Here is an 11,294-nt window from a genome sequence, read left to right as displayed (position 1 = left end):
TTCAATTTGGACCAATGCGATAATATTGACTAGCCACTTTTCTAGTTTGTTGTTGAACACCCCAACTAATGGTTTTATAAGAAGCCTAATGCTATCTAGTCATTGATACACACTTGATGCATATGTACATTAAAAAAAGATTTATCTTGATCCGTAAATCATCATTTAGTGTAAAAAACATATGAAGTATAGTGAAGAAGAAAGTGTACGAGTAATTAGTTGTGATGAAAACTAATTAATAACCTACATAAAATCGTGAGATAGTAGGCTATGAATGAAAAAGCCATCAGGCGATCAAAAGTTGTTGAATTCGTGAAATCTGCTTTATTCTTTACAAATGGGTCATCACATTCACATAATCTTTGCCCAAAAAAAAAAAGGGTAATTTGCAAAACCACTTCTTGATACATGAAAACTTTAGTAAATAGAGAAAATTTAAGGCCCCCTTTTGGATTGCAAGTTGTCAGAATTTTTATAGGAATGATATATCATAATCATGTGATGTATATAAGATAAAAAATACTCCCTCCGTTTCACTTTGATAGTTCTAGTTCCTTTTTCGTACAGTTTACGAAAAAGTAGTTAACTTTGTTGGAACAATCAATTTAGATAGCTATTTTCCTAAAATACCCTCACATTAATTAGAGTACAACTTTATGGGAACTTGAATTGATGGTAAAAAAAGAATAAACTCTCATTAAATGGGGTACAACAACTTACATTGAATAAGGATATTTTAGAAAAATTAAAATACAACTACATTCTTCAATTGGAAAGTAGATTACAATTTGAGACAGACGAAAAAGGAAAACATGCCTATCAAAGTGGAACGGAGGGAGTATAATTAAGAAATATATGAAAAATTTTTTGTGCCAAAACTTGCAATCTAAACGAGGCATTAGTAGCCAACTAGCCATCTAACGAGTTTTCCGAGCTCCGCGTTTGCCAATCGATTGTGCAACTCGTTCATCGTGTGATAAAGGAACGGCATCTTTTTAGTTTGGGCAAATTATCTAATTGGCCCTTTAACTCTTTGTACAGGTAAAATTAAGCCCCTCATCTATTTTTTGATGACTTTAAGCCCTTGAACCTGTAAAAGTGGGAAACCGTGGCCCTTTTAGCCAGTTTCTCCGGTTTTGCAACCGGAGGCCCAATTCACACGAATGCAAGTGTGCTTCTTCAAAAGGCATTTTTGTCCGCATATTCTAAACAAAAATGGCACAACTCCTCCACATTCCCTCCATTTTCCTAACCCAACCCAACTGCTAGTCGAAACTTCACAGCAACAGCCTTACCCATTTTCATCTTCTCTTGAGGATCTTTGCGGAGGGAGAAGAGCAAGAGAGTTAATTCCTACTTGTCGGGTTTGGGTATCATCGACATTGAAGCAACAATGGAGGGGTGGCAAATCAGGCCGGAAAATGAATACTTTGATCCTGTCCTCGCTTATGGTATGTATATTCGTTCGCAAACCTTTAAATGTGAAATAGGTAGCATATTTAGTGGTCAGATGGGTGAAGAGAGTAAAATTTTGGTGATGGGGGTTACTGAAAATGACGTGCCAGTGGTCCTAGATGTGGGGGTATGGTGGTGGGCACCTAAGTTTGTTGTTTAGTTGTTCAAAAAGTGTAGGAATTTACGAATAATTAGCATTTCATTAAAAGTTGGAACTTTTTTATTGTTTAACTTCGATTTAAGCATTACATTAGGGTTACTTTTTTAAAAACATGTGAAAAAGAAATTGAAATTTTAATTAATTATATTTGAATTTGAATAGTATATTTATCTGCATTTGTTGTAGCCCAACTTGTATTGAAACAATATATTCATATTGATATACAGATCCAGAATGTGAAATATTTAGCATAAGATTACACCATGGGGGAAGAATAAATTGGGAAAATTATGTCAGTTATGAGAATGGAGAAGTGGCCTACATAGATATGTGTGATGCTGAACGTATGTCAATCCATGAGTTGAATAAAATGGTTGGAAAAGTTGGTCATCGTAATGCAACCATTTTATACTATTACCTTGAACCAGTTGCAGACATGAGGACTGGTTTGAGAGAATTGTCTACTGATACCCATGTTAGGACATTCTGTGACTGGGCATATAAATTCAAGGTGATGGAAGTGTATTGCCATTATCTGACAGACCCAGAAATTGAAGAACTGAAAAATCCTGTAATAATAGAGTCACCAGACAAGGGGAAAAAGAAAATTGGAGTTGTCATAGAGGAAGTAGATGAGGAAGAATGCATAACTAGATATGTAGGTACTGAGAAGAGTAGTAGAAGGGATTGTATGGTTGGGAATGTATGGGGTGAAAAAAGAGCAAAAAACAGTCAAAGGGATAGTAATGTTAGGGCAGTAGAAGGTGTAGATACGGTTGAAAAAGTAGGGGGTGAAAAAACAGAAAAAAGCACTCATGCAGCTAGTAATGTTGGGACAGAAGAGGGTGAACATGAAGCTGACTATGGTGGTGGTGAACACGAAGGTGAACATGAAGCAGAGGGTGAACATGAAGCTGACTATGGTGGTGAACAGCAAGGTGAACATGAAGCAGAGGGGTTTTGAAACAATTAAAGCCTGAAACCAACCTAACTTCAGGTGCGGGTGGGGGAAAACAGCAAGGTGAACATGAAGCAGAGGGTGAAAACATAGATGATGAATCTGAATCCCAAGTAGAGGAAGAAAATGATAGATTTAGTGGTGCCAATGACTATGGTGGTGAAGAGATTATGCTGCACATTTTGAATTCGAATGCTGATGGCTGTGGTGAAACTTCACAGCAACAGCAGAGAGATGAAACAACTGACCAGACGCAATGTTCAGAACAGGAGAATGTTTGTGGAAGGCAAACAGAAACTGACCTGGAAAAACAACAGCAAGGTGCGAGAATGAAACAAGTTAGGAGAAAGAGAACCAGATCAGCAGAACAAACTAGCCAGGGACCAGAGGATATAGATTCACTCCAACAAGATTACATCCCTGATCACCTGAGCAGTGACAATGACTCATCAGATGATGAATTCAAAGGGAGATACAAAGACTTTGTCCTAGAGAAATTCCTCAGGGATCCCAAATTCGAGATTGGGATGAAGTTTGAGTCAAGAGCACAATTCAAATCTGCTGTGACTGAGTATGGAATTAGGATGGGTAAACCTGTTTGGACCAGTAAAAATGAGCCCACCAGGGTGAGGGCCAAGTGTAGGGAACCATGTAAATGGTTTGTATTTGCTTCAATAGAAAAGGCTCTGGGCACAAAGGACTTGGTAGTAAAGACTCTGCATGATGTCCATGAAACATGCAGCCATGCATGGAAAAATAAGAATATTACAGCCAAGTGGCTGTCTGACAGGTATGTAGAGAGGATAAGATCAAATAACAATCTGCCAACAAGAGAGTTAAGGCAAACAGTCCATGAAGACTACCAGGCAGAAGTATCTAAGCATGTTGCAGCTAAGGCCAAGATACTAGCTATAGAGAAGATCAAGGGGTCAGTTGAGTCACAATACAAGAAAATATGGCAATATTGTGAAGAAATTAAAAGGACTCATCCTGGCAGTACAATGGAGGTTATGTTCACTCCATTTAGAGAACCTGGATGTAATCCAAGGTTCATGAGGATGTACTGCTGCCTTGGCCCACTGAAGAAAGGCTTTAAAGATGGGTGCAGACCTATTTTGTGTTTGGATGGATGTCATATTAAAGGTAGATACCCAGGCCAGCTGTTGACAGCTATTGCAGTGGATCCCAACAATGGCTTTTGGCCAGTTGCATGGGCAGCTGTTGAAAAGGAGGCCACGGAGCAATGGAGATCGTTCCTAACCCTCTTGAGTGGCGACCTGAAAATACAGAACCAGGGACATTATACTTTCATGTCTGACCAGCAGAAGGTAAAAGCTTAATGAGAGCTCTAAAACTTTTAATCTATGGTAAAAATAAGCCCCTTAATTTTGTATAGCAGAATTTAAGCCCCTTAACTTTTAGTGTAGGTAAAAACAAGCCCCTGAACTTTTAATATAGCATACTTGTTGCCCTCAAACTCACCACTTGGCTTGGATATCTAACTTATACCTGTTGTGATATTTTTTGTAGGGACTGGACAGAGCACTCGCAGAGGTTCTACCAAATTCTGAACACAGATACTGTGTTCAACACATGTATAGGAATTTCAAGAAAAAATATCCAGGATTAGGTTTAAAGGATCGATTGTGGCATATAGCAAGCACCACAACAGTTGAACATTTCAACCAAGCCTTGGATGACCTTGAAGCCTATGACAAAGAAGCACATGCATGGGTGAAGAAGGGACCACACCCTCGACATTGGTGTAAGGCCTTTATTTCCAAACATACACAGTGTGATATGTTGGTTAATAACCTGTGTGAATCATTTAATGCCCATATTTTAGAGGCTAGGGACCAGCCTATTATTTCTATGATGGAGGCTATTAGGGAATACCTGATGGAAAGGATCCAAAAGAGAAGGGCAGCAATGGAAAAATACAAGTTAGATGGTGGACCACTCATTAGAGAAATTGTGGAAGAAAGGGTCAAACGTGCAGCACAATGGGAAATAACATGGAATTCTGGCTCAGGTTATCAAGCAAAAGGGCCACGGGGAGCCCAATTTGCTGTTGACCTTGACAAAAATGAGTGCACCTGCAATTTGTGGGCCTTGAGTGGCATTCCATGTTCCCATGCAATTGCTGCTCTACATAGAGCTAAAAAGGATCCCTACAAAATGTTGGCTAAATGCTATCATAGGGAGGTATTTTTTACCATCTATGATAATGTGTTGCAGCCTATTAATGGAGATATTCAGTGGCCACAGTCAAACATGCTGGAGTTGGACCCACCAGCAAGTGTCACTCAACCTGGTAAGCTAAAGAAAGCTAGAAAGAGAGATGTTACAGAAGGAAAAGATCATGGCAAAAGGTTGCGAAAGAGGGTTGTAATCCACTGTAGAAAGTGTGGAGGGATTGGACATAATGCTAAAACTTGCAAGAATCCTCCTAAGTCATCTACTGAACAGCAACCTTCTCAACAACCACCACCTACTGGACAACCATGTAATCAGCAGCAGCACGAAGCACCAACAAAAAGACAACGTGTGCGTTTGCACTTCATTATAACTTTCAGCCTGTTTGTGACCTTTTTTTGTGATCTGAAATGCTTTCTTTAATATGTAGGTAAGCAAGAATCAGGGACAAAGAAATCAGCAAAAAACTCAGCAGCAGCCAACACATCAACCTCAGTCCCAGCCTTCTCAGCAGCCACCAACACATCAACCTCAGTCCCAGCAATCCACCTCAAGACCACCAGTTCATAGGCACAAGAGAAGTACATCAAAAAGGCCACTGACAGAAGCAGACAAAGGTTTTATTAATCTCAACTATGCTTATTTGGGTAAAGATCCACCTTTCAATGTTGGAAATTGGCAGGGAAGAGGTGGAGGAAGAGGAAGAGGCAGGGGAAGGGGAAGAGGAAAGGGTCCATCTGGAACAAGTGCTTGAAGTATTGCTGGACCTGCAAATATTTTTGTGTGATTTTGTTGACTGTAAATGAATGTAACTAGAATGTTGAAACTATAAATGATATTTTTTTGAATAGGCTTTTGTGGGGAATCAAAGCATGTGCATGTGCTTGGTATCTAGCAGTATGGACACATGTCACTGCTTTTTGTGTATTTGTTTGTTTCCTATGAAAGTGATTGTTGACTGTATTTACAAGCAAACATCATTGTAATTTCCTTTTGCTAATTATATTCTAATGTTATGCAGTTGCTATCTTATATTTGTATGGTTTGGTATAGCAGTTTTTGTTGACTAGATAAATCAAATACATCTAACAAAGCCCATGACATGCGAATTGGGATAAATAATTCTCATCACATTACTTGCCGAAAATTACAGTTAGCATTGATTGGGTTCAACCACGCTTTTACACTAATCTGTGGGTACAACAAAGACTTGTTTAAGCTAAACAATACAATATACTTCTCCCTAACCATCTGCATCATACACCATAGATCCATTTGCTCCATCCATGGTCCTCAAAACTGGCAGTACCGATGGCAATATGTTACACTTACACACTGCCCTTCATGTATCGTCTTCAATTTGCATAATCCCATTACATTTATTCCCAATTTGGAGCATCCCAAGAGAGACTCCACCTGCAATTTTTTTCTCTGTAAGCACCATTATTACAGCAACCAACCAACTTACCACAAAAACCCTTACAAGGAACTTATTCAACCATTTTTGCCACCGCAGCTGCTTCTCTGTTTCTCTCAATTTTGCCTTCAACTTGGCAGCTTTTGCCTCGGATCTCGCGGCTGCAGTTTCAAATTCGTCTTTTTGCTTTTCTGTTGCATTGATCCTCCTTAGAAGGCCTGGTATCAGCTCAATAGAACGACGGCACATCTCGTCGTCAATCCAATTCCAATACCCGCAGCCACCAACTTCTTCTGAGCAAACGGCGTACCTTTTTCCTGGATTTCTATCAGTCCAAGAAGTAATCATCTTCGTGACTTTACCACAACGACAAGTACGAAGCAGAGGACCGCGATATTTGCGCATTTTTTCCTTCCCTTCACAAAGCTTTTACCTTCTCCCCCCTTTTTTTTTCCTTTCAGACTTCTCTCTTGCTTCAATGTCGATGATTTTCCGGCCTGATTTGCCACTCCTTGTTGCTTCAATCTCGATGATACAGAAACCTGACAGTGCTGATTCTCTCTTGCTCTTCTCCCTCCGCAAAGATCCTTAAGGGAAGATGAAAATGGGTAAGGAAAATGTAGGAAAGATTTTCTCTTGCCACTCCATTGTTGCTTCCATTGTTGCTGTGAAGTTTCGACTAGCAGTTGGGTTGGGTTCGGTTCGAAAAAATGGAAAGGAGGGAGGAGTTGTGCCCTTTTTGTTTAGAATATGCGGACAAAAATGCCCTTTGAAGAAGCACACTTGCATTCGTGTGAATTGGTCCTCCGGTTGCAAAACCGGAGAAACTGGCTAAAAGGGCCACGGTTTCCTACTTTTACAGGTTCAAGGGCTTAAATTCATCAAAAAATAGATGAGGGGCTTAATTTTACCTGGACAAAATGAGCATTACAAGACAATTAGACTAATATTGCCGCTTTTAGTTTTACATATTATACTCTGGAAAATAGAAGGCACGCTCTTACTTGAAGGCTAAAGCGTCAACCGGGTAAAGCCATCTCTTCAAGACTTCTTAGCACTGCTATCCACTCATTTGGCAAATGTAGTCAGTAACACCGCCTCGCTAATGTACTCTATGGCGATGCTTGATTGTAATTTTTTTTTATAAACAGATTTTTTGATATATATTTTTAAATTATATTTTTTAATTTACATTATTATAATGTATTTTTTTTTATAAAACTTTTAAAAAATAGAGTAATTCAAACGGTCTCAATTAATTTATTTCCTTTTTAAGCCATTCAAATTTGTTTTGAAAAGTTTTACAATATGTCATGGCGAAATGCCTTGAGGCTTTCACACAGGACAGGACCACACAATTTCGAAGAAACCTGCTCAAAGATTGTATCATATTGCAATAAACAATTACTGAAAGAGGGCATTTGTGTCCACAGCCCAATTATCAAAGCGGGTTTTCAAGATAATTTATGGATCAGCAATAACTTGCTCGCTCTATATTCAAAATGCTATGGAGTTGATCATGCACGCCACTTCTTTGAGGAAATGCCATACAAGGATGTTGTGTCCTGGTCTGGATTGTTGTCTGCTTATGTCAAAGATGGTTGCTACGAGGAAGATTGAGCTGTATGATTTGATAGAGTTTATCTTCTGGGAATCAGCGAATGAGCATCAACACTTTACGATTGTAGAATCAGGGCCTGCTCCAGCTCTTCGGGATGTGCCCAAGGAACTAAGTCCCAGCGCACTGTGCATATAAAGTATGGTTTTTGATTCAGAATCCTGTTTTAAACCTAGCACAGATTCTGATTGATAATGTACTCTAAATGATGTATAAATAAAGAAAGCAGCACACTAAGATAATCAAGAATTGCGGAAAGATGACACTGTTCATTCTTGACGACTATGACTCTATCATTTATCAGAGGAGCTGGATACCTGCGCTGCGAACTCTTTCATATGCCATGATCACGAGAAATTCAACCAATGCAAATACAGGGGGGCTAACAATATGGCAAAATTTTGAGCGGCATGTGGTGCTCTTATATTATTAATTCTTGGGATGATTAGTCCAACGCACAGGATGTTAAGTCTTGGGCATTCGCTGTTGGTTTGATAGACAGCTCTTAACTCCGACATGTATGCAAGTGTAAGAGGATATGAAAGATGCTCATGAAGGCTCTCAAAGCAAAACTCATGACAAGATACAGTTTATCACAAACACTATTGGATGGGTTATTGCCATACTATGAGATAAGGAGGCTTGTTAGATTGCAAATAACAAAGGCAGATGGTAGGGCCCATAGGGATCCTCCAAATAGTTATATCATATGCTGTAAAGCTTGAATGGCTGCTATTAGCTCTGACATTGCAATTGGGGATACAATTTCACTCAAGGGTTATTGAGATTGGCTTGGAAAATAATGTTTCTGTTGGAAATGCACTCATTGATATGTATTTGAAATGTTCTGGTGGAATAATCGACGCTTTTAAAGTATTTGAACAAATAAGGTCACCAAACATCATCTCTTGGACTTCCTTGATTGCTGGCTTTGTTGAACATGGTCTTGGATACGAGGCTTTTCAAGCATTTGAAAAGATGCAGTTTGCAGGGATAATGCCAAATTCTTTTACCTTGTCCAGTATCCTTCAGGCTTGTGGAATGATGAAATCTGCAAATCATACAAGAAGGTTTCATGGATACATAATCAAAATGAACATTGGCCATGATATAGTTGTGGCGAATGCTCTTGTTGGTGCCTATGCTGGACTCCATATGGTTGATGATGCATGGCGTATAATAGGTGAAATGCATCATAGAGATGTTATCACATATACAAGCATAGCGAGCAAACTTAACCAATTAGGACTTTTTGAAATGGCTTTGGAGGTGATCAGTTACATGCAAGAAGATAACATTGAGATGGATGGGTTTACCCTGTCCACTGTCTTGTCAGCATCAGCCAGCTTAGGTGCAATACTGCAGGGGAAGCAACTTCATTGTTACGCTATTAAATCTGGCTTCAGTGGCTGGACCTCAGTCTCAAATGGTTTGATTGCTTTTTATGGCAAATGTGGGTGCATGCATGATGTAAAGAGAGCCTTTGATGAAGCTTGTCAGCCAGACGTAGTCTCATGGAACAGCTTGATTTTCAGCCTAGCAGTTAGCGGTCACTTCTCCTCTGCTCTCTCCACTTTTGAAGACATGAAGTTAGCAGGAGTTAGACCTGATTCCACAACAATATTGGCGGTTCTATCTGCTTGCAGACGTTGTGGTTTGGTTGATATGGCTTTAGAATATTTTCATTCTACTAGAGAAGCAAATGATGCAGTCCCAGAATTAGAGCATTACGTTTGTTTGGTTGACCTACTAGGCAGAGCTGGCAGGATGCAGGAGGCAATGGCTATAATAGAGACGATGCCTTTCAGGCCTGATGCATTGATCTACAAAACAATGTTGAATGCCTGCAAAATACATTCAGATGTACCCCTTGGTGAAGAAATGGCAAGTCGAGGTCTTGAACTTGAACCTTGTAATCCAGCATTTTATTTGCTTCTTGCAGACATGTATGAGAACTCCGGCAAATCTGACCTAAGAGAGAACCTGCGCATGATGAAAGAGAGAGGCATAATACAGAAAGATTATAGCAATAGCTGGATGGAGAAAAGCAACATGGTCCCTCTGTTAATTGCTGGATATGTACCATCTTAACATGATACTTGAACATAGCAGACAGAATGTAAAGCTAAAATGGTATTCATACAAATGCTCGTGAGAATCCTAATCTCACAGTCTCAGATTGGAAGTGGCACGTGGTCTTCTTTACAACAGGTTTGTAAGCATCCCAGACAATATGTCTATGCTTATCATGATTTGTTGCGAAGAAGGCAACACATGTTGATATTATAGTTTCCTCGACAGACAACAGCTTCAGTGTTTTAATGAGGTGAAGGTCCCAGTAAAGCTTACTGGATGTGGTATAAGCAAGATAAGGAAATGAACCAATTGTGACTGAGCTGCTTTCAGAATTCAGACAGAAAGATGTTTTTGCTTCATGAGATGCTGAAAAGATACATTCTAACTGGCAAGTAACTTTTTTCTTTTTTTTTCTAGATTCAAGTTCATATAACCGTCTCTATTGTCATTTTTCAGAGTTTCTCTGTTTAAAAAACTGTACTCGCTGGAGGAGATTCTTTGACAACTAGTCAACTACAGTGAGGAGGTGAAGGGATGTTAGCTAGCAGAAATTTCGGCTTTCGGACCAATGGCAACAACTCGTTTTTCATTTACTTTGGATTGTGGGATATGGTCGATTTGGATTTGAGATTCTTATCCAAATCCTTTATATATCTGGTTTCCCAATAGGTATCTGGAATTCTGGACTTGAAATCCAACATAAAATTCAGAGGGATTTTGGGAGTTTAAAATTACTCGATTTCAAAATCTTCCATATAGATGTCATTACCATTCTCAATCTTAGACCTTTCTCGTTTAAGGTGTATTTTCTTGTAGCCTACTGTTCTGTGAGCATGTACAAATCAGGGAAAAATGGCCGGCGGCCATTGTTGCCTGACAACGACAGAACAGCTAGGTGTAGACTAAGGAAAGGGCTAGAATTTGAGTGCCTCAATATTTGGTGGATGCGTGTGTGATACAGAAGTTATGTTGGCAATTATTGCTATCGCCATGCAGGAAAGGCGAAAAGCGCCAGAGACAGAAGCAGCACAGCTGAAACGCTGGAAGGCTTCTTTGTCGAGAAGAAGAAATGAAAATGGACGTAGGATGTACGCGAGTCGAGCTACTCGATGGCTTGGCTTGAACTCGGTTTGACTGAGTTCGAGCCGAGTCTCGAGCCTACTCGATTAGTCTTTGAGTCGAGTTTTGAGCCAATAATTTGAGGCTTGAGGCTTGTCGTGCTACTCGTCGAGTCGGGGTGTATTTAAATAATATATATGTATTATAATTATAAAATGATCGTTATGAGTATAATTTATACTGAATTTACAATATACTACAATATACTCTTCTTTATAATAAAATTTCATAATGGCAAAAAAGTAATAACATAATTGCAAAAAGATCTAAAAAGAAAAAATGTCTAGAAAAAGGG

The 11,294-nt window shown here is 39.3% G+C and overlaps 1 protein-coding gene across 1 annotated transcript; it reads left to right on the top strand.

The window, feature by feature from the left end:
- The first annotated feature begins 8,473 nt into the window (after positions 1-8,473).
- LOC113762442 (pentatricopeptide repeat-containing protein At5g52850, chloroplastic-like) lies at positions 8,474-10,586 on the top strand. The gene has a single exon (XM_027305897.1). The coding sequence runs from the start codon at positions 8,474-8,476 to the stop codon at positions 9,893-9,895; it is 1,422 nt and encodes a 473-aa protein (XP_027161698.1). The 3' UTR covers positions 9,896-10,586.
- Positions 10,587-11,294: the final 708 nt, after the last annotated feature.

Source organism: Coffea eugenioides, chromosome 2, assembly GCF_003713205.1.
Source record: "Coffea eugenioides isolate CCC68of chromosome 2, Ceug_1.0, whole genome shotgun sequence".
In the NCBI taxonomy this organism is placed as follows: domain Eukaryota; kingdom Viridiplantae; phylum Streptophyta; class Magnoliopsida; order Gentianales; family Rubiaceae; genus Coffea; species Coffea eugenioides.
This window is presented reverse-complemented; position numbering and strand designations above follow the sequence as displayed.